Source organism: Rhineura floridana, chromosome 3, assembly GCF_030035675.1.
Source record: "Rhineura floridana isolate rRhiFlo1 chromosome 3, rRhiFlo1.hap2, whole genome shotgun sequence".
NCBI lineage: Eukaryota > Metazoa > Chordata > Lepidosauria > Squamata > Rhineuridae > Rhineura > Rhineura floridana.
The window spans coordinates 108,312,258-108,336,681 of record NC_084482.1 but is presented as its reverse complement, the minus strand read 5'-3'; the positions used below and the strand labels follow the sequence as shown (position 1 = coordinate 108,336,681).

Sequence of the window (24,424 nt, the reverse complement as noted above, 5' to 3'; positions counted from 1 at the left end):
CTGGCCCTGAACAGAAAGTGTTGAAAAGCAGTGAGCAAAAGAACAGAAGTGTGGGGGATGAGCTGTATTGGAGAAAGAGACTTGTATCATATTGAGCTAAGTAAAAGCTTCTATTTACAAGAGCCTGGTGTGCGCGTTGTTACTCTGGCTAACTTGTTTATTGCCTGGCATCGGATCTGTTTGGTCTATCGCTTCTACATCTATCACAATTCACCACAGTACCGACCCCATGAAAGAAGACTTGAGCCTTAAGAAAAACCACAACTCCTCATACTTTTTTTCTCCGAGCCCAAGCATGAAGGGTAATGGGAAAAAACACAACACCTTTGTTTAATCACATCTTAAGATTGTTACAACTTTAGCTCAGGGAAATCGAAGTAACTTATGAGCATATGTGGGCGCTTATTAAGCACACTCACGATTATATTTACATCAGGGCTTTTTTGGGACACTAGATCCTCCGTGGTGCAGAGTGGTAAGCGGCGGTAACGCAGCCAAACCTCTGCATCGAATCTCTGGTAAAAGGGGTCAAGGTCCACCCAGCCTTCCATCCATCCGTGGTCGGTAAAATGAGTACCCGAGTACCCGGCATATGCTGGGGGGTAAAGAAAGGCTGGGGAAGGAACTGGCAATCCCACCCCATATATACGGTCTGCCTAGTAAACGTCGCAAGACGTCACCCTAAGAGTCGGAAATGACTCGCACTATAAGTGCGGGGCCACCTTTACCATTACCTTTTACGCACTCGTATGAAATACCACCTCCTCTTTTTTGCTGTCCATGGCAGCCATTTTGTTTTGGCACCCACAGCATGTTTATCAATATGTAAGTACTGTACTGGCACTTTTTTTTTTTACCAAAAAAGGACTGCTTTACATTATGCATTATCATTATGTACAACACATTATTTAAGTACCAAACTATTATTAGCATGCCCAGTTCAGCCTCGACCAACTATGACCTACATATGAATCGGACTATGGAAATACAAGGTTATATTTCCTCCCCCCCCAAAAAAATAAACTCCCTCCAATCGAGTATTTCCTGCAAACATTCATATTTCCTCCAGATTTTCTCTTTCAAAAATGAACTTCCTACCAAACTTCATCCCAATTCTTTTTTTCCAGTGCTAGGACTTACTTCCGAATAAACATGCATAAAATCAGGCTGCAACCATAAGAAATTGATAGGCTGGTAAGCAGCAGCTTGTGGTTCCAGACATCCAGCGCAATCCTAGCCATGTTTACTCAGACATAAGTCCCTACTCAATTCAGCGGGGCTTACTCGTCCCTTGTAAATAGGATCAGGGTTACTAATGCCGCCTGAGTGAATGAACTAATGCCACCGCCTTCACCACCCATTCACTAACCGAGAATCATCATCACCCCACATCATGATCAGCCATCCAACCAAAAAAGTTCTCTGCTTTCCCAGCTACAGTCCAGCTGTGGGCGGGGTCTTCTCAACCATTACTCTGCAGAGCTTGGAAAAGTTACTTTTTTGAACTACAGCTCCCATCAGCCTAATCCAGTGGCCATGTTGCCTAGGGCTGATGGGAGTTGTAGTTCAAAAAAAGTAACTTTGCCAAGCTCTGCTCTTGAGGACGATACTGCACAGTACTGTACTGTACTGAAGGAGAACCTTCCATCTATTCTCATTCCTAATTATATAGACATTGAAAACCGCCCGCTTGTCTGGACGTAAACTTTCTTGGTTGCCTTTGATGCTGTGTTTTGATTGAAATCCCGGGTCTGAAGTGGGAGATACTCTACAGCATTTTAAAGTTGTTGTGATTGTGCGGCAGCGTGTTTCTCCCCCCTTCATACAACAACACCCCAAAAGACAGCAGCAAAGACAAAGGTTTCTTTTTTTAATATTAAAAGTAAAGCCCTACCTGATCAGGCCAAATGTCCATCTAGCCCAACATCCAACGTGAGCACAGAAAACACTCTCCTGGGTGCTCCTTTCCCACCCCCCAAGAATATTTTATTTCATTTTTGGTATGCAAATATCAGTACAGCGTAAAACAGACAGTACATAACGCACAACAAAACTAGAGAAAGAGAAAACACTGATTGCATTCTAGCATCTAAAACATGAAATGGACTGCCTTCAAATCGATCCCGACTTATCGCGTAGGGGAGGCGGTTTACCATTGCACTCCTCTGTGGCTGAGAGGCAGTGACCGGCCCAAGGACACCCAGTGAGCTTCATGACTGTGTGGGATTCGAACCCTGGTCTCCCAGGTCCTAGTCCAACACCTTAACTACTACACCACACTGGCTCTTCTGGCATCTAAAGAAGTCGATTTTTTGTTGTTGATTCTCCTTGTTTAGTAATTGTTCTCTTTTCCGTTTTGAGTTTTCTTATATACTCTTAGGCAAATATATATATATATATATGCCACATATGCAATAAAGCTCAACCAAGGTGCTCAAAATTTGTCCTGGATACTACTTTCTGAGTGAAGACGTTGGTGTTCTTTTGTATGCTAAAGCCCTTGGTTTCTCCATTATTTTTCTACGGGAAGCTGCTATTTCCATCCTGGGAGACAAAAAAAATGGCGTTCATAGCCAACCAGGAAGTTGAGTATTGTATGTGGTCTATCTATTATGCGTAAGTCTATCTATTTTGACTGCCGTCAGCACGTGTGACGTAATTACACAATTACAGGGGCGGGAGGGGTATGAGAGGAAGCCGCCATTTTGTTTGTTTTGCTGAGGAAGACGTTTCTCTTCTCCCCTCTTCGTTGAGTGTAAGTGACAGAGAAATTGGAAGCGGCCCGTTTCTCTCCCGTTAGACGTTTGTAGAGGTAGGAAAGTAGGTCCTTGGGTTTTTCTCTCTGCCGAGCTTTGATGATGAAGCAGATCCCTTCTCCTCCTCCTCAACCCACCATTCAGTCCGCAGTTGGGATGAAGTAGGGGGATGGGAGCCGAGGAGGAGGGAAAGGTGCCGGGGCTCCGCTTAGGATAAAGAGGCGGGGAGACAGGATTCGGGGACAGAGGTCCTGCTGCATTTTTTAAAAAAATGCCCATGCCTTTCCTCCTGGCACTTGTAGAGCAGCTGGAGGAAATAGCACCTTTACCAAATGCATAATTGTGTGGACTCCCTTCTGAAGAGACATTGTTTCCGCGTACTCATGGATTGGGTAGAGAGCGATTTCTTTCGTGCGACAGAGCACGAGCATGACTTCTAGACAGTGTTAAATCACAGCATTTGTCGGCTAGAAATTAAGCCATGCTACGCAGCATCAGTCCTTGAATTCATACATTTTTTAAAAGGGAAAACATTCATACCATCTTGCCGGAAATCGAAACTCTTGCGGCATCTGAGCTTTTAAAATATCAGGGAGCATTTGGTTCTGGTTGTATGCAGATCAACTCCAATTTACTTAATATAGAGTGTCATTCAATGCTAGTACTTAAAGTAGGCTCATTGAAAAGACTTGACTAACAGGTTCATTAATTTCAGTGGGTCTACTGCTCTGAGTAGGACTTACTTGAATACAACCCATAGAAAGCATGAATTATTTTGTAAAGACTTACAAATATAATGGTTTAATCTGAGTGACAGATTAGCCAAGATTAACATTAGAACTTTAAATGTCATGTCTAAGTCCTGGAAATATGAAGTAATAACTTCAGATTACTTGAAGTTCAACACTGAATAACCATGGACACAGAAATACAGACTTGTAAGGGACTGTTTTATAGGCTATCTAGTCCAATCCCATACTCAGTGCAGGAAATCTGGATCCAGAGCATCCCCAATAGAATACGGTCTAGGCCCTGATTTGGTATGTTTGGGATTAGTTTGGATATTGGTGGGATAGCTGGCAGATCTTGAGACTTTGCTTTTCATTTTAGAAATCCACTAGCTAATTATGAAACAGATGTGTAATAAAGGCTAGTAATAAAAAGTGAGTTGGAAAATCAGTACCTCTCTTGCCACCACTGTTAATCCATAGCTGGGGGCTTGTTATACCACTGTCTGCCTTACACTCATACCATTTTTCAGATGTTTAATTAACCCCAACAGCTGTTCCCTCCCCCACCTCAGTGCAGGGTGAGATGCCTATTTAAATGAGAGGCTACCTGACTGAAATACAGGAGCACAGAAGAATGATGTCAGTCAATATTTTTCATCCTGGTGGGAATGAAAATTTGGTTATTCAGATAAACATGGAGCAGCAAAGTGGAGTCCAATAACTCCACTGCATATAGAGGATTCTTTATTTTATATATTTATTTTCAAGTATGACCCAGTCTTTAGAGCAGGGGTGGGGAACCTGTGGCCCTCCAGATGTTGTTGGATTCCATTTCCCATCAGCTCCTGCTACTGGCCTTGCTAGCTGGAGCTGATGGGAGATTCTAAATATTTTTATACTGTTTTTCATGGCCAATAACAGTCCTCTTAAGGCGGTTTGCAACAAAATCATCATGAAACAGGTTACAAATCAAATACGAAGTTAACCATCTAGAAACTATTCCTTCAAGAGTCAGTAAAATAGCAGCAATAGTTAAAACTACAGTTTAGGAGCGTAGAATAACAGCATTATCCTTTGAAATTGGATGTAAACAACCAGGTCTTTATAGCCAGTTTAAATTTGTCAGTGAGAGAGCCCATCATTTTTCACATGGGAAGGGGAGTCCAAAAATGAGAGGGCCACCATTCAGAAGACCTTTTGTGCCCACTGGCCTGATGGATTTTACTAATGATTCAGTGTGCAGGGTCCCCACAGCTAATCTTAAAATACAGGCAAACTCATATAGGTGTTAGCAGTCCCTCAAACAGAAGCAAGTGGCAGTGTGGAGGCAGTCTTCTGACAGTGTAGCTTACCAGGAGAGTACAGAGACAGAACAAGTGTGAGGTCAGGCTGATGCGGAAGAGGCAAAACCATCACTGCTGCCCCCCATCATTCAGATAAGGTGCAGTTCTACCACCATCAAGAGGCCGAATCTGTGGTTCTACCCTACCACCTGCTCCTGGCGTTCAAATAACTTGGCCCCAGTCATTTAAAGGGAACGACCAGCACTCTGAATTGGGTCTGAAGTACACCTGCAACTAGTGCAGCTGTTACAGTGTTATATTCTCTGATTGCTTGGCCTCGTAATCTACCAGATACTGCCTTCTGCTGAAGCTTCCAAACCTTCTTCAAAGGCAGCCCCATGTAGAGTACATTACAATAGTCCAATCTGGATGTGCAAAGGCCATGAATGACTGTAGTATTTATTTAGAGCCTATTTTCTCTAAGTAGGTGAATCAGCTGATGTTGATAAAAAGCTACCAATGCCACCTGTGCCTCCATAGGTACTGCAGAATCCAGGAGAATTCTTCGTAGCTGTTCCTTCAGTGGATAATTCTATTCCATTTGGAATGGCTTTACTTGTTTTATAAATATAATGGTTTTATCATTTTATTCTATTGTTGTAACACTCCCTGGAACCTTATGGTGAATAGCGGATAAGAAATCTTAAAAGTGCAATTTCATTCAACACTGATCACACACTTCATCCCGATCAGCAGATTTCCCCACCCACAGTACTTCCACCTTACCTGGATTAAGTTTCAGATTATTCCCAAAACCACCTCCAGACTTCTGCAGCGTCTGGGACTAGTAAGAAGAAAGCAGATATAGAGCTGTGTGTCATCTGCATGTTAATAACACTTTAGCACAGACTTCCAGATGGCAGATCAGTTGAATTCCTTTAGGGGTCCAGTAGTTACAGTGAACTAGAAAGTTAAAAGCCTAGTTTGTCATTGGGCAGGAAGCTGCAGAGTAGATAATTCTGGAGACTGCAGGAGTCTTCTGTGAACCAGCTGCAGAAGGGAGAAAGGAGGTAAGAACTCCGTTTATTGTCTAGAGGAGAGTTTTTCCTGCTTTGGTTAAAGCTGGAGGTGGTAAGGCCAGTCCTGGGGTGTGTATAGAAAAAAATTCTAGTACTGCATTTTATTTGGTGAGACTACTCTTTAGCTAAACCTTCACCTCACTTGTATGAAATGTCATACAGTGAGGTGGATTTAAGCTACACAGCCCACCTTCAAATGTCCAATGCACTGTGAAACTTTAAATAATATAATGGGGTTCTTAACCAATTAGCCGTGTGGGAGGAGTTTCAAAACCTATTTGACACATACATAGTATTTTCATCAATCAGATTAGCAATGGATTAAGAAAAGAATATTGTTTTGCATTTTTACATTCTCTGCGTTCATAAAACAGACTAAGTATGATATGCAGTTCAGGTTTTTAAATACTTTATTCCATTGTTTAGATATATATATATTTCTAGTCCTTGTGATTGCAAAGTCTGAAATATGCAGAGCTTGGAAAAGTTACTTTTTTGAACTACAGCTCCCATCAGCCCCAGCCAGCATGGCCACTGGATTGGGCTGATGGGAGTTGTAGTTCAAAAAAGTAACTTTTCCAAGCTCTGGAAATATGCTAATCTTGATTGTTCTGTGTCTCCTTGCTTTGTGGATTAATGTAGCCTCCCGGGTTCAGGTGAAGCGGGGCAGGATACAAGAACAATAGATGGGGCAATTGCTACTACAGTACTACCCCGGAAAATACTCTGTAGTTGATAATATATTCTCTTCCCCAAAGTGTTGTCCTTCATGTTTGCATTTGTTAATGCCTTTTATAGACTTAAGGTATTTTGCAATCCAATCTTTGCATGTTTACTCAGAAGTCAGTGTGTACAAGAGTGTAGCTTTAAACTACCTAGGAATAAGCCCCATTGAACACAGTGGGACTTACTTCTGAGTAAATCTGTGTTAATATGTCATCTTAATTTTCTCATGGTATGTAACATTTTTGCCTTGGTATATTTCCTTGTGATAGATGAAGCACTCAAAGCGAACACAACACTCTGAACAGGATGAGAGAAAGAGTTGGGATGAAGAAAGGAGTACTAATAGTCAAAAGCGCAGGGAGAGGTCTCACAGCAGCGAACGAGATGGCAAATGTTATAAATCACTTAAAACTGCAGACAGGTGAATGACTCTTGATTCAGTTATAACGAGATGTGACTTAAATCTTCAACTGATTCACATTTGTCACTTTTTTGTTTTTATATTGCTGTTACAAGCTGAGTTCCTCCACAGTAGTTCACTTAAAACTGAATAATAATGTGGTGTTATGGTTGTCATATTCATTCTTTCATTCTTGAGTATGGGAATGAGGAAAAGCTTTAAAGGAACTATTTAAGTATGTATACAAACACTATTTTACTTAATATCTGTAATTTATACATGTATGTGATTTATTTAAAGATGTTTTTACTATTTTTTTCTCTTGGACTATGTCTAAATAGAATTCTCAAGGACACTTGTATTTTTAAAATCTGCTAATGACTTTTATAGCAAAGCATCTGCTTTCCTTTTTTGTCTTGGTGAGAGATGTATTGGAACTCTTTTTCAATACCTTACTCACTTGACTCCTGTGTTGAAGCATAGCAGTCTTTCAGAACTGGAAGGTGATATTTTGTCTTTCAGAACTGGAAGGTAATATGGTGTATAGGTGGTAGAATTATTTTCTTCATAATTTCTGTGTGCAGTAATGAAACTGTGCAAAGTATTTGTATAGGACTCTTAAAGAAATGGGATGTGCCAAAGATTTCTTCTACTCAAAATATTAGGGCAGATTGTGCCAGTATTACCCCTGCCACTAGCAGAGTCAGTGGGATTTGCTCTGGCTTTTGAGGAACTAAGAACTCCAGTCTTAGTTTGGACATCATTGGGGCCTATGACTGCAAGGATAGCTGCAATTATCTATGAACTGAGCTTACAAAGTTGGAACACTCATTATATTGGTGCTTTGATTATATATGTGTGTGTGTCTATATATGTACAGTAGGGCCCCACTTTTTGGCGTTCCATTAATTCGGTGGCTCCAGCAGGGCGATCAGCTGGAGCGTGGGGAGCTAGTGCACTACAGCTGATAGCTGTCAGCTGGAGCATGGTGGCTGGAGCTCCCCACACTACAGCTGATTGCGCACTCCAGCTGGAGTGCAGGGAGCTCGCATGCTCCAGCTGATCACTGTCAGCTGGAGTGTGGCAGCTAGAATACAGTAGGGCCCCACTTTCCGGTGGTTTTCGCTTTTCGGCAGGGGCCTGGAACATAACCTGCCATATGAGTGGGGCCCTACTGTATATGTGTGTGTGTGTATACACACACACACACACTAAAATAAAATTTCTGTGGGAGGACTGACTTGGCTTTGGCTTGCTTCCTGTAGTGCTTTGTACGGGTGCAATGTGATGGAGTGCAAGGTGTCTGAATGGGGGGGGGTGCCCTTTGCTGTCCTGGGAGAGCAGTCAGCTCTTTCAGTAGAAGGGAAAGTTTGTTGATTATGGTTTTCTTGAGAGTCAGAGGCTGAACCCTGTGATGCTATGGTGAGTTTCCTTTTGGGAGCACTTCCATTCTTGTGTGAGTTACCATACTCCCTTGTATGACTAGCATTAACAGTTTAATTATTGTGATGAGTTCAAGGTGATAAGAACTTTTAGTATAAATTTAACTTACTTTGAGGGTTGGCTAGATTATATGTAACATATCCTTATTTTTTAAATAACTTTCTTTAAAGTTGGAAAAATAATGTATTTTCATCAGCTATGTGAAAGATGGATCTATACATGAGGAAGACCATCATGACCAAAGATATGTTGAGGAATATAGAAATAACTTCTGTGACACAGATGACCACAAGCATTATCAAAGAGATTATAAAAAGAGTCACCGCCATCATTTTAGCAAATCCTCTGGCCGAAGCAGAAAAAGTAGTCATAAACGAAAGCATAGGAAACATGATCCCAGTTACAGCTCACATTCGGTATGCATACTTTTTTGAAAACTAATAATATATTAGTAGTATTAAGTTCCTTCATGGGGTATTAGATTCGCTGATTATAAACGTTTTAAGACATTTGTAATAAAGAATTAAACCTGGGTTCACTTAATCTTGTGTGAATATATACATACCATGTACTCAGACATTTGGGAATGTTTCTATAGTGAAAGGTGTCAACCACATGAGATTTTTGCCAATGCAAATTTGTCTGGGACTTTGGAAAACTTGGGTGATTACTTAGTTAGGCCGTCTTTCAAATTACAGCTGGTCAAGAGAAGCAGTCAAGTGCTGCTCTCATTTGAATGAGTTTTATATCCTTTTGAAGCAGCTCTTTCCATCCCATCTCTACACTGAAGGTACTCATTTACATGGAATTAGGATATGAAAAATGTCTAATGAATTCTACATGCTTCTGTTCAGCAGTTTAGTTCAGCTCCATGCTAATTTTGGTGATGCACTGATCTGTCAGAAAACCTTCCACTCTACCTATTAGCAAGGAAAGCAGTCTGGGTTTTCCATAAACAGTATGACACTGCTGGTGTATATTCAAATTTAGGATTGTTAAGGTTCTGAGTATTTGTACTTCTACATTCATACAGACAGAATATTAAATTTTAGACTGCATTTTAAGATTTCTGAATAATATTTTCCATAGGAGGTGGGCCATCACTGTGGGAAATAGTTCCACCTATCGTGCGAAGGCAGGAATGTTTTTGAAGTCAAGACTAGGGACGTCATGCCCCTCCCACTCTCCAGTTCATTCTTGCCTTCGTACGAACAAGATTGGAATTTCACGTAGCGTTTAGCTAAGTCTCGTATTTGTTTGTCTATTTCTCTTTAAAACCTTTTTTTCCGTTTTTTGTGTCTAGCCTCTGAGGATCCCCTCAGAGACCGCGGCTGCGGCTCTCTTCCCCCTTTCCTCAGGGCTATTTAATTTCTTTTATTTCCTTGACTGGGGGCTCCCTCTGAGACCGCGGCTGCGGCTCTCTTTATTTTGGCAGTTTCAAGCCCCCTCCCCCCCTGGCTCTGTCGTATCCGTAGCCAGGGGGTTCCCTCAGTGACCGCGGCTGCGGTTCTCTTTTTGATTGCCTTTGATCGCTTGTGAGGGAAGGGGAATCCCCCTCCCTCCCCCCCCGATCGTTGCCGCGGCTGCGGCTGATCCGATCTCAGCGGGAGCTTGCAGCTGCGGCTCCCGCCGTTACTCCTTTACCGCAGATCGCCCTCGCTACGTAGCTTAAATCCCACTGCGAAGGGCTTTACAGACCGCGACGGCGGCTCTCTCTGCGGCGGCTGCCGTTTTTTCCTCTACCTGCTTCTTCCAGAGTTTTTCCAGAGCCGCTACTGCGGCTTTTGGCGAGTCCGTGCTGGGCAGCCCTTCCCCCAGTTCGCTTCCGACGGCCGCCATTGCTCCTTCTCCCTCAGCCCCCTTTTGATCGTTTTTTCCCGCCCGTTTTTCCGGGCGCCATTTTTTGAAATTCAAAATTCCCGCCTTTTTTGTTACCATTTATTAAGCATCAGATACCTCCCCTGCAGGCTATCTATCTGTATGTTTGTGTATATGTGCTGCTGACAAACTTACACAAGGCTGATTTACACACATTTTTACTGTGGCTGTAATCCTTGTGGCTGAATTATATTATCAAGGCTGGAGCTCCAATGCTAGTGGGCTGGATTGTATTATCAAGGCTGGAGCTTTAATCCTAGTGGCTGGATTACATTATCAAGGCTGGAGCTTTAATCCTAGTGGCTGGATTACATTATCAAGGCTGGAGCTTTAATATCAGTGGCTGACTTGTATTAAATCTGATTTACATTGTATATCCTGCCCCCTCTGGGGCCGTGAACAAGCCAAAAACCCAGCCTACAGCACTAATCTGAGTGTGCCAACTCTAAAACAGCCTATATTATATTAACGTTGATACCTCAGTGCATTCTGCCCCCTCTGTGGCAGTGCATTTCGCCATCTGCCAGTGTATCCTACCCCCTCCGTGGTAGTACGCTGTGCCAGTTCGGGTCTTTACATCCTGCCCCCTCCGTGGCAGTGTACTGCACCCAGGTTTATATAAGATGGCAGAACAGCCAGGCATGTCACCATCAACACACATGGTGCCAGATCAGCCAGACATGCCACAATCAGCCAAGCCACAACATCCTAACACGTCTAAGACCAGACATTCAAAAGCACTGGCTAAGACAAAACATCTTTCCAGCCATAGTAAACCAAAGCGCCCTCGTTATGTCTCTGTGCCAACCAACGCCACAACACAGACACACATAAGTGACATTTTCCATTCTCCTACTACTGCCTCTAACGAGGAAGAGTTTGTTGGCTTTCCCACTCACTGTTCGCCTAACGAACCTACCTCTGGTTTACCGCCTCAAACTTCTGTTCCATTAGTTCACCAGGCACATACATCTCCCACATCTGGTCTGCAGCTGTCTCCTGATTTCCTCTCCCAACTCCAAGCCATGCTGGCTTTTTTCACGCGAATGCAGTCACTACCACAAGCTCCTGCCATACCCCCATTCAACATGGACCAACGTGCGTTCCATGAAGCTCATCCTTCCTGTTCACCACATCCCTTTAATGTAGCCAGAGGCAGATGTACGGATGAAGCCTCGTATGCGGAGGAGTCAACTTTCACTGACCATGTTGAAGGAGACGACTGGAGCGACTATTCAGATCATGAGGAGGATACTTCGTATCGCTTGTTCGATACCTCAGATTATCAACCGCTAGCACGTAGGGTACTTCATACCCTTGGTCTCCAGACTGCGCCTTCCTTCGTCCGCCCCAGCTATCAAAGGGGCCAAGGTCCTCAAATCTCCTGCACCTACTGAACACTACATCCCGGTGCCGGACCCAATTGCCAAATTAGCCTCCGAAGAATGGGCTCATCCACTCAAAGCCCGACGCTTCAAAAACCTGGCTGACAGATTGTACGCCCTAGCCCCAGACTTTGCCACCAAGTTAGATGTCCCTGGCATAGATGAACCAATCGCTCGTCTCGTTTCAAGATCTCTTTTGCCCAGGGAAGGGGAATCCCACCTAAAAGATACTACTGAGCGACGAATAGACTTCGCCCTCCGCAAGAATCACGAGGCCACTGCCTTAGCCATGCGTGCCTCCGCTTCAGCCTCCATATTCTCCAGAGCCTCTATGATGTGGCTGGATGACCTTCTAGAGGATGCTAACCCTGATCCTGTCGCCCTCAGAAGAGCACTATCGAAATTACGTAAGACAGCAGCTTTTGTGGCCGATGCCACTTTGGATGCCACTCAATTAGGGGCACGAGCCATGACGACTCAAATAGTCGCTCGTCGCACCCTCTGGCTTCGCCACTGGCAAGCTGATTCGGCGGCCAGACTGAACCTGTCCAAGGCTCCTTACTCCGGATCTCTACTCTTCGGCGAGGAAGCTCTAAAGGCAGTTCTGGTTGATCCAAAAGACGCCCAAAAACCGGTTCTGGCCACAGTCAAGAACATCGACCACAGGCCCTTCAGGCGATTTCCCTCCTTTCGTTCTAACCAGTCCTTTCGAGGAACGCGGCCAGGAGGACGAGGCCGCGACTTCAGACCCTATGACTCCAACGCATTCAGGGGCTCCTGGAACTGACTCTTCCAGGGCAGAGGTCAGTACCAAGGGCGCAAGGGCAACTCATCGTCCTCATATAGGGGAGGCCCTCACCTACACAAGTAGTATTAACGCCCTTCCCATAGGTGGCAGATTACTTAATTTTGGAGATCGATGGCTGCGCCTTACTACGGTCTCCTGGATCAGGGACCTTTTCACTTACGGCTATACCATAGAGTTCTGGGCAACCCCATCAGACAGATTCTATCCGTCTCCTTGCCCAAGGGCACCAGCCAGGCACAACATCATGCAGACAGCTATACATCACCTCTTGGACATAGCGGCAATAGAGCCAGTTCCCACAACTGAGAGGTCGGAAGGGGTGTACTCCCTCCTATTTGCTGTGCCAAAACGTGATTTATCTTGGAGGGCAGTATTGGACCTCAAGTTTGTCAACCGTTTTGTAACATACCGCAGGTTCAAAATGGAATCTCTCCATTCCATTACCGAGAGTCTGCATGAAGGAGACTTCCTGGCTTCCATCGACCTTAAGGAAGCGTATCTCCATGTGCCCATTTGCATAGCCCACAGAAAGTTTCTTCGGTTTGCCTTTGGCCACCAACATTTTCAATATAGAGCGATGCCATTTGGCCTCTCCTCTGCTCCAAGAGTATTTACCAAGGTGCTACTCATCCTAGTGGCTTACCTTCGGACCCAAGGGGTTCATATCTACCCATATTTGGATGATCTGCTGATACGGTCCAAGTCTGAAGAGCTGGCTCATCATCATTTAATGATCACCCTCAATGTTTTGCAGACCTACGGCTGGCTTGTCAACTTCGACAAAAGCCATCTCCAACCAACCCAACGCCTACTACACCTTGGGGCAATGTTGGACACACTGCAGGCAATGGTCTTCCTGGCTCCAGATCGCATCACTGCCATCACAAGCATCGCAAGGTCCCTGATGCAACAAACATCCGCAGACGTCATGCTTCTCGCCAGAGCGCTCGGGATGTTTATCTCCACAATCCACATTGTGCCCTGGGCTCGAGCCCACACTCGGCCCCTTCAGTGGACTCTGTTGCCTTTTCAAAAAGACATTGCCAGCTCCAACCATCGCAAAGTTCGTTTGAGCCCCGCTCTGCGCCTCTCCTTCCGCTGGTGGACCAAGGTTCAACATCTCTCCAAGGGCACGTCGTTCAGAGAACCCCGCAGAACCGTCGTGACCACAGACGCCAGCCTCACAGGTTGGGGAGCCCACTGCAACTCCCAGTACGTTCAGGGGGTTTGGCCCAACGCAGAGCAATCTCGAAGCATCAACTGGCTGGAACTAAAGGCTGTCCACTTGGCTCTATGTCATTTTCAGTCTCTGTTCCCTTTGCATCATGTGCTCATTCGAACAGACAACACGTGTGTAAAATCACATTTGAACAGACAGGGGGGCACCAGGTCTCGTCCTCTGCAGGACTTAGCCTCCCTCATCTTTGTCTGGGCAGAACAACATCTACAATCCCTGAAAGCAGAGCACCTCAGAGGGATTTGGAATGTGACAGCAGACTGGCTCAGCAGACAACAGGTCTTCCCGGGAGAATGGAAACTTCATCCAGCCATTTTCCATCGTCTCCAGTGTTGGTTCGGCGCCCTCTCAGTCGACCTGTTTGCTTCCAGTCACAATTGCCAGCTTCCAAGGTACTTTGCCCGATACCTGGACTCAACAGCAGAAGCAGTGGATGCTCTGACAACACCGTGGCCAGACGGTCTATTGTACGCCTTTCCTCCCATACCATTGTTAGCCAAAACCTTGAGGAAGGCGCGAACCGAAAGGGCACAGCTGGTTCTGATAGCACCATTTTGGCCACGCCGTCCGTGGTTCTCAGATCTTCTGGCAATGTCAATGATGGATCCTTGGACACTTCCAGTAACGCCAGACCTCCTATCCCAGGGCCCAGTACTGCACCAGGACCCTACTTGGCTCAATCTAACAGCGTGGCGTTTGAACGGAGACACTTGAGGTCAGCTGGACTGTCTGACGCTGTGATTGATATTATTTTGGCCTCGAGAAGACCATCTACCACTCGCATTTATCAACATACCTGGGTGGCTTTCTCCAAGTGGTGTCAGTCCCACCACCACAATCCATCCCAGGCCAATGTGCACCAGGTGCTCCAATTTCTCCATAGTGGCTTTATGATGGGACTTTGACCCAACACTCTACGTCGACATGCGTCTACTCTGTCATCCATTCTCTCAGTGTCCTCTCCTGGAGATCATATCTCCTCACATCCGTTCATCAAACGTTTTTTGAGGGGAGTCGCCCTACGTTCTCCGGCTGTTGTCCATCGGTTCCCCTCATGGAGTTTGCCGAAAGTTCTGCAGGCCTTGCAACGCCCTCCGTTTGAACCCATCAGGACTGTACCCCTACGTATACTGTCCTTCAAGGTCCTGTTTCTGATCGCAATCACATCTGCCAGACGCGTTTCGGAGTTGGGCGCATTGTCTTCTGCTAGACACCTCTGCGTCTTCCATAAGGACTCTGTTGTGCTGAAGACTGACCCTTCCTTTCATCCCAAGGTCGATTCAGTTTTTCATTGCAACCAGGACATTGTTTTGCCTTCCTTTTGCCCGAATCCTACCCATCCTCTCGAGAAGGCTTGGCATTCGTTGGATGTCCGGAGGGTTCTCAAGATCTACCTGTCTAGGACCCAAGAGATTCGACGAACGGAGTCTCTGTTTGTATCCTTTCATCCAAGGTCTATGGGGCATAAAGTATCCAATCCTACCTTATCCCGTTGGTTAAGGGCATGCATTACTTTAGCATATGAGTCCCTGAAGCTGTCAGTTCCAGCTAGTATAACGGCTCATTCTACCAGGTCAGCTGCCACCTCGGCTGCTTTTGCCACTAATGCTCCTGTTGCCGATATTTGTAGGGCTGCAGTCTGGTCTACCCCACACTCGTTCATAAGGCATTATAAAATTGATCGTTATGCCTCTGCTGATGCATCTTTTGGCAGACGAGTGTTGCAACAGGTTCTTAATGAGGATTAACATGTGGGTGGTCCCTCCCTATATGGGTTGCTTTGGTACATCCCACAGTGATGGCCCACCTCCTATGGAAAATGTACCATTGTTCTCACCTGAAAGGTGATTTTCATAGGAGGGGGCCATCACGACCCTCCCAGCTGGAGGATGACTAGACTTTTTATCAATGGGTTACATGTTATTGTTACGCTATTATATTTAAATGTAAGAGTGAAGTCAAGACTTTTACCTCTGTTATGTTATGTAGTTATGTTAGAGTCATGTTGTTATGCATGTGACTATTATGTTATTTTCCTGGCGGGCCTGTTGGCCTTGTTCTTGTATTTTTAGATATCTCTTTTTAGACTCACTACGAATGAACTGGAGAGTGGGAGGGGCATGACGTCCCTAGTCTTGACTTCAAAAACATTCTTGCCTTCGCACGATAGGTGGAACTATTTCCCACAGTGATGGCCCCCTCCTATGAAAATCACCTTTCAGGTGAGAACAAGGGTACATTTTCCTTTTAGCTTTTCAAAATATGGAACAAAAATATAAATTGCTTGGAAGATCTGCTATTTTAATAAATGATACTGTAGGGCCCTGCTTACCGGCACTCCGCTTACCGGCGCTTTGCTTACCGGCGTTCCACTAATGTGGCGGCTTTCATTCCCCGTTTTAAAGCCGCTTTTGCAGCATTTTCGTGTCATTTTTGTGCAACGCGCCCCATTATACTCAATGGGGTTCCGCTTTACGGCGGGTGTCCGGAACGGAACCTGCCATATAAGCTGGGCCCGCCTGTAATTATTATTTTAAAATACTTTGCTAGATATACAAGGTGACTGGACATAGTTATAACTTTGAAAAAGTAGACACACAAGTGACAAAATCTTGTCAAATAGCAAAAGTAAATATTTATATTGCGATCTTAGTTTCAGTCTTCAGTTAGTCCATAATTTGAGAGACAAAATTGTGTTGTGTTTCTGTTGTCTTACTACTTTAAGTATTTTTCTGAAAATCTGTTCCTTGCCATGTTTTTCTTCTGTAACATAAACTGTGCCCTGTGAATTTCTGGGGACTGAATTTGAAAATGCTCCTGCCAACTGTTCGTGGCCTGGTGCGTAACTGAATGCCTGAATATCCCCGCTGAATGAATTGCGTATTCTACCCTGAATTCACTCTGATATATTGATTGGCTGGACGATCTTGGTGCCGTTTCCAGAAGAGTCACCGAAGGAAAAGACCCAGGAGTGTAGAGGATGATGTGGAGGGTCACCTGATCTGTCAAAGTGGAGACGTACTAAGAGCAAGATGTATAGACTATTTTTCAACACTTTTTAAAAAAACTTTTTCAGCAAAAAAATAAAATCTGTTTAGAATAGTATGTTAGTGGAGGACTGGGGGTGGGGACTAAGAAACCTTCATTGCTCTCTTTGTCTTTTATTTTGTCTTTGTGTTGTTTTCCATTTCTTTTCTTTTTTGTATTCTTAAATATTGTTATTCAAACACCACAATAGTAAATGAAGCTTAAGTTTAGATTGATAGTTAGATAGCTGTTTCATGACACCTGTCCAATAAAATAACACAATCAAAGGCAGACACTAAGTTAATGTTTTTATTACAACATGTTTAATAACAATTTTTGTTCAACTAGTTCAATAATAGTTGTGGTTTATTTCTCTTTTCTAGATGAAATTATTTCTACTTTAGGGGAGGGTGCTTTTGGAAAAGTAGTAGAATGCATTGATCACCACATGTAAGTATACCATTTTTTCAAAAGTATCTCCAAAACCATTTTTTCTATTGGCAGGTACAAATCCAATGTGCATGCTATTAATCTGACACAAATTAAGAATGTACATAAACCTTTTTAAATAGTTGTAGTTTTTTGGTTGTTATATAGTTATAATCACTAAACTTTGTTTTAATTTTAAGCTTATTGTTCTTAGCTTTCTTATTACATTGTGTAATAGTCGAAAAAGCACATAGTCGAAAAAGTCTCAAAATGACAGAGTACAAAAACAGCCCCTACATAACTTAACTTGAAAAACAGAAGTCACACATCATGATTCAAAGGAACCAATTGTACATGCATAAGGGAGCTTTCTTTATAATTTTCACTGTCACAGATCATAGCAGGCCAAGCCATGGTTTTGTTTTTAAAAATGTATTGACTCTTTGGCTGAGAGTTGCTGCAGTGATGTCCTTAGAGAGCTTGAGTGAAAATGCTCCCTCTAAATCATGGCCAGAATTCTGGTAATTTGTGATAAAGTTGTTTTATTTGTACTATTACTATGTACTTATTATGTACCTTTTATTATGTACATTTTTTCCAGCTCCTGTTGCTTAATATATGTTATAAATGGAAATCCATGTTGTTTATAGCTTTTTCTTCTATTTGTACATCACTGGCATTAGGCAGTTATGCAAATACTAGACTGAATCTAAAACTCCTTTGCAATGTAAAAACAGCATAGTCTTTGTTATATATTCTTTAAAAATACAAATAAACATTATTTATGTCTGGCCTTCATAATTGCCGAATCATTTCTGAAGCTGAGAAGATTGACAGGAATTTGGAGTATCAGAAACGTTCGTTGCCACACATCTTGTTAATCTGAGCTACACAGCAAGTGGATTGGCCTGTGAAAGACCAACCCAAACTGTGTTTGCATTTTGACAAATTTGTAGGGCAGTCCAATATCTCAGAGAGGAGGTCAGCTCTCCTGCTCCCCTGGTGCATTCACTATAGCTGCCCAATTTCCCTGCTTTTTAAAGTTTGGTAGAAACAGCTGTGGACTATAGGTACGTCCTTAAACCGCAAGGTTTTTTGCCTGTTAGTGAATCACAATAACGGATATTATGATGATGATATTTATTACCTGCCCTTCACTAGACAGTCCCAGGGCAGGTTATAGCAATATAAACAACTTCTAACAAATTTTGAAGGAAATGAAGGTGATAAAAGTAAACCACCCAGAGTGCTGAACAGAGTTTGGTTGATGCCAGGGCATTTGGACTCTGGTTTTAAGTGTTTCACCCATATACAACGATGCCTCCTCTTCAGCACTCGGCTCACAAAGCTCCATATGACAACAACAACAATAATAATGCACATATTATTGTTATTAACAGACAGAATGTCAACAGCTGACGCTTTCCCCATAATTGTATTTTCATACTAGAAAAGGCTTAATTTATTTTCTGCCTGCCACACAACTGTTAGAGGTGCAAGAGCCCTGCTGTCCTCCAATGCCAAACCTAAACCATGCAAATTACTGAAGTTAAGAGTAAAAACAACAAAATTTGGGCAACTTAACATATTTTAAAATACTTAAAAATATAATGAACATATACAACTACATAAAAAAACACTCAAAGCCTTGATAAGCAGTAACAAAAATACACGAAGCATGTGTAATTTCACTGTATTTAAACTTACTTTACCCATCATTTTTTGTTCCCTTAATGCCTTGGGTCAGCCACTAACACTTAGCCTAACCTACCTCATGGCTGTTGCTCCACTGAATTCTATAGGACTTATTTCTGAATAGACCTGGTTAGGATTGCAACCTAAGTCCATGTATTATGGATGTAATTTTTTACTTCCTTTAACCAGTAAAGCCCCATGTCTCCCCCTCCCTCAGAAAAGTAGTACAGCTTCAAAGGTTCAACAGAATCATAGTCTGATCCGATTACTGCAATTTGATTTACCTGGGAGTAAGCCACATTAAATATGAAGAGACTTACTTTTGAGTAGACATGTATATATTGTACTATAAACCTGTACAGTGAATTTTTAATGAGTACCTAGGTGTGTGAGATGCTCTAGGACTCATCCCGTTAATTTTTTGGCAGGCAGACCACTCTCGGGTTCCTCTGTCTCTGCAGCCAGAGCCAATCAGCTCAATTGATCTTCCCTCACTGCCTCTGACAAAAGGGGGGGGGAGGCGCTGGAGCTTAAATAAACCCAGCTGGCCCTTTCTTCTGATGCACTCACTTGAGTGCTGCTCAGCTCTTTGACAGGAACTGACAGATCTGGCTGGAAGGAAGGGGAGGTGGAAGCAGCAGCATGCACATACAGTGTAGCAAGTTCGTGGTGCAGGGGCCAGTCATTAATTATTTTAAAAAATTAATAATTCTTCTCTTGGCTCTTTGTGCCCTCCCCGGAGGTCCCGACCCCCAGGTTGGGAACAACTGACTTATACTATATATTGCTGACGTATGCAACTGAATGGATTAATTCTTTGGTTTCAGCTTTGAAACTGTTCTTAAATGAAAAATAACCACAATTTACTGATAAATTAAGGAATGTTTGACACTTGCTTGAAATTGGGCAAGGTTAACGGACAATATTTTACTTTATTCCATAGGAGAGGGATGCATGTAGCTATAAAAATTGTGAAAAGCGTTGGTAGATACCGAGAAGCAGCTCGTTCAGAAATTCAGGTATTGGAGCATTTAAATACCTTGGATCCCAGCAGCACGTAAGTATAGACTAGAATGAGAACATTATATTAAAAGGTATTAAATGACTGATTGTTTTATTAAATTATTGTTTCGGTCACTTTCCTTTCTCTAGCCGTTGTGTACAGATACTGGAATGGTTTGAACATCATGGCCATGTTTGCATTGTGTTTGAGCTACTGGGACTCAGTACCTATGACTTTATTTCAGAAAGTAGCTTTTTGCCTTTTCCTATTGAACTTATTAGGAAGATGGCTTATCAAATTTGTCAATCTATAAACTGTAAGTAAATTTAATTTTTTAAGAATTTCTCCATATCCTAAAGTAATAGGCATTGATATAAGTATTGAGTTCCCACCTCTTTTTTTTTTGCAGTCTTGCATCACAATAAATTGACTCATACAGATCTGAAACCTGAAAATATTTTATTTGTAGAATCTGATTATATAGTAAAGTACAATTCTAAAATGGTAAGTTCACTTGCTTAAGGCTTCTTCCCTGTGGGTTATCTTTATACCTTCTTATTCTTGATTGTTGCATATGCAATGCACAATTTTGAGTTTTGCTTTTATCAAGCAGCCTTGCTATACCATAACACAAGATATATTCAAGTGCTTTGTTTCTTCAAGTGTATGGGATTTATATGTTCTACTTAACGTACTTTGCAGCTGGTGAAACCAAAATCTATAGAATAAATTACAGTAAAGGCCTCGACTAAGAAAATCCTCTTTTATTCTTCACCTAAGAAAAAGTATGTGAAGATGCTGCAGATGTGTTGATGACAAACCAAACCAACCAGTACTCATACATCTTCTTGTATAGTTAGTCTGAGAGGACTGTTGGAAATTTATGTTGATGTGAAATCACACAAGGCATAGGGATATGGTATACCTAAGGGACTGAAACTATTGTTTTTGGAATATCACATTCTATTTAAAAATTAGTTCATCTACGTTAGCTATTGTATGATTGCTCTTAGTACAAAAAGTGTGTATTTAGTGAGAAACAGACACACACACCCGACCACAGTTCCCAAATAGATTAAGAGAGGGTAATGGGTATTAAATTTTGCTGGTTCCGTGTACATGAACAGTAAACACAAGACAGTTAGTTTACTGAAGGCTTGGTTTGTTTAGTCTTTGCATTGAGAGCAGGTTAACAATATGAAGAGGTGTTCTGTTTATGGATTATTATATATTTTAAATATAAAAGATTCAAGAAAAACAACTTAAAAAATGATTTGCATTTTGACTTTGTTACAGAGACGGGATGAACACACACTAAAAAATACAGATATTAAAGTTGTAGACTTTGGAAGTGCAACATATGACAATGAACATCATAGCACTTTAGTGTCTACAAGACATTACAGAGCACCTGAAGTTATATTAGGTTAGTAGAGATTTAAAAAAAAATAATCCTGGAAATGAAGCAATTCAAGACGATACCTTTTTAAATCATTGCTTTTTATGTTCAAATATAGTATTACTGTTTAGCTGTGTTTTATAAAAGTTGAAGAAAACAATCCATCAAAGACAGCCTTTCCCAGCTAGTGGGCCACCAGATGTTGTTGGACCACAACTCCCATCAGCCTCAGCCAGCATTGCCAATGGTCAGGAAAGATGGGAATTGTGGTCCAACAGCATCTGGTGGCCCACTAGTTGGGAAAGGCTGATCAAAGAGAAAGGTAGATGGTTTATGAAATAAGCTAAACATTATTCAGGAAATTATAGGTCATGGATTTCTAATTTGAATTGAGTAGTCAACTAACGTTTTGTGAATTGTGTTATAGCACTTGGGTGGTCCCAACCCTGTGATGTCTGGAGCATAGGATGTATTCTGATTGAATATTACCTTGGTTTTACAGTCTTCCAGGTATGAACATGTCACTTTTATTTAGGACTTTTCATTAAATTGTAATTCTGAAACTACTTTAAAATCTTCTTTGGAGGGTTCCCCAACCATCAGGAGCAGATTTAGGGTGTTGGAGCATGAAGAGAAGAGGGGGAAATAGCTGAAAATTGCATCCCTCCCAATTCTGTTGAAGGAAGTTTTACTGTCAGTTATCAGTGACACTGTTGGATACAACCTAATATATTTATGTTATACTTATTAATTAACAACACTGAGTCAAAGGAACTTGCCCCTTTTTTTAAAAAACAACCCTCTATACCATTGTATAACCAGTTTTTAAATAGTGTTTATGGACAAAGCGTATTTTGATTATAAGGTAGACAATGCATATGAGGTAGGATAAATATTGCATACATTTAATTCTCTACCTTCCCCCTTTTCCAGACACATGATAGTAAGGAACATCTGGCAATGATGGAGAGGATGCTAGGGCCTCTGCCTGTGCACATGATTAAAAAATCAAGGTAAGTAAAAAATTTGCACAAAAAATGTAAACGAATGTGAAGACCTCAAATCCACATCACTGCTCCCAATCTCTGAAGAGATCAGAGGCATTATGGGAGGAAATATGCTTATGAGAGCAAAGAGCACAGGGGAGCTTGGAAAGAAAAGCAAGGATACACACGCTTGACTTAACACTGATATCCTATGGACAGTTTGGAATGTACAGTGGGACATACTTCTGAACATACGCATAGGATTAGGCTGCAGTGGTGGTTAAGCGACAGTGGTCAAATTGTTCAGAGGAAGAACTTTTGTGAATCTTAAAAACAGACTATTGTTTGGAAAAGACCAGATGTGGTCAGGGAGGTGGCCCAAAGCTGGAGACTGACATAAGTGGTAAGAGAGAGGAATTAAAGAGGTAGTTGGGTTAGATGCAGAATCAATAGGAATATTACAGTATCTCGATAAGGATAAGACAGCTTCACATCAAAAATAAAGCCCAAAGAGTATATTTCATTTAGCCTTTCTTGTGTACAGGAAGCATTACTTCCATCATAATCAGTTGGACTGGGATGAACATAGTTCTGCTGGTCGGTATGTTAGGAGATGGTGTAAACCTCTAAAGGTAAGAGAGTATTGTTTTCTTCCATCTGCTTGATTCTAGAACTCAAAATTATATATAAAGTTTCTCTTTCTTTCAGGAATTCATGCACTGCCATGATAAAGACCATGAGAATCTTTTTGACCTTATTCGTAGAATGTTGGAGTATGATCCAGTCAAGAGGATTACTCTAGATGAAGCCTTGGAGCATCCTTTTTTTGAACCCTTAAAAGATGAATTCATTTGATTTTATTCTCTAAAGACTGTGTCAATCAGCAACCTAGTGTGAGATGTTGTAAATAATAAATTATTTTGTACAATTGATTTTGTAAATTCTACCATACTTTTTTTTTATTGATGCCGTTCTTGTTGAGCAGTTACAGTATTGATCATGGATACATTAATGTACACATTAAATTTTTTCATTTTTTACAAGTGATTGCACTTTTTTGAACTACTGTTATTTTGAATATTGTAACATGGTTAAATATTGCTGAACTATTTTAATACCAAGTGTTTTGGGTACTGAAGTCAGTGTTTGGAAAAGGTGTTTTGTTCAGGCTCAACATGTTTCCTCTAATCATGGTAAGGCAGATTTAAAATGGTATTAACATTTTAAAATACTACAGTATTTAAGGTGAGTTGTAGTTTGCTTGCTTGCCATTTTGTATTTCAGAATATACTCCTCAGCCATTTTTATTTAATGGGTATTTGGCAGTAAACATCTAGTGCCGATCACTTCTTTTTAAACCTTCCATTGTTTCCCCATTTTTCCAGAATTTTAGTGAGAATCTCACCGATATATAGAATCTTGACCATCAGTTCCTGGAAAAACTATGGTCTCTTACATCAGTGCTGCTGAGACTGCAGAATTAATCACATTGATTTGTAAAATCTACCTTGCTTAAATTTTGGAGTGGGGGTTGGTAACGCCAAGTATATAAGCTTAGTTAAAAGCATCATAGTAATTGGGTGAAAGCCAATGGTGTTCATGTGTGAGCTCTTATGTATAGGACTTTCCTTTTTCGTCCCACCTCCATGCCTCAAAATCTGCTCCAGAGAGTTGTGATCCTCTGGAGTATATTGGGGGAGAGGGTCTACAGGGGAAAGGTAAGGGTAGTGTAGTTGGGTGTGCAGAAGTTGACTCTCCTGCTGTTAGGTTGCATCCATTATCTTTATGAATATGCATACATTCAAAGAGAGGTAGAAGACTGTACTGTACTTGAAAGTGATTGTTTCTTGTAGGCAGATGTTGTTTTTGGTGCTTAAATAATGGGTGTGTGGATAAAAAGCCCACCTTTACCGTTGCCATAACTTCCTAGATGGACCTAATTTCTAATCTGCTAATGAAACCTGAAAGTACAACTAGAAGTATTACTCAGATTTTCATTATAAAAACTGGCATGTGTCCAGACATTCTTTAATTTTAGATTTAAGATCTGTTACATCACTTGGACTTATAAGATGACCCTTGTAACAGGATGCTTACATTAACATTCTGTAAAGTGACTTCAGCCCAAAGAAAATAATAAATGTACTTATTTACATGTA

General features: G+C 41.9%; 1 protein-coding gene across 6 annotated transcripts; it reads left to right on the top strand.

The window, feature by feature from the left end:
* The first annotated feature begins 2,677 nt into the window (after window positions 1-2,677).
* Window positions 2,678-24,424, top strand: CLK4 (CDC like kinase 4). 6 transcript variants are annotated; one of them, XM_061617277.1, is made up of 13 exons: window positions 2,678-2,755; window positions 6,845-6,996; window positions 8,615-8,834; window positions 16,670-16,760; window positions 17,137-17,203; window positions 19,821-19,934; window positions 20,030-20,196; window positions 20,290-20,384; window positions 21,177-21,306; window positions 21,707-21,789; window positions 22,213-22,292; window positions 22,810-22,897; window positions 22,974-24,424. In XM_061617277.1, exons 1-13 carry the CDS (start codon window positions 2,687-2,689, stop codon window positions 23,118-23,120), a joined length of 1,503 nt encoding a protein of 500 aa, XP_061473261.1. In that variant the 5' UTR covers window positions 2,678-2,686; the 3' UTR covers window positions 23,121-24,424. The 6 variants fall into 6 exon arrangements, 5 of the variants coding, with proteins under 5 accessions (XP_061473261.1, XP_061473262.1, XP_061473264.1 ...); XM_061617278.1 differs by having other exon boundaries at window positions 2,685-2,812; XM_061617279.1 differs by lacking the exons at window positions 2,678-2,755; window positions 6,845-6,996; window positions 8,615-8,834 and adding an exon at window positions 14,462-15,948.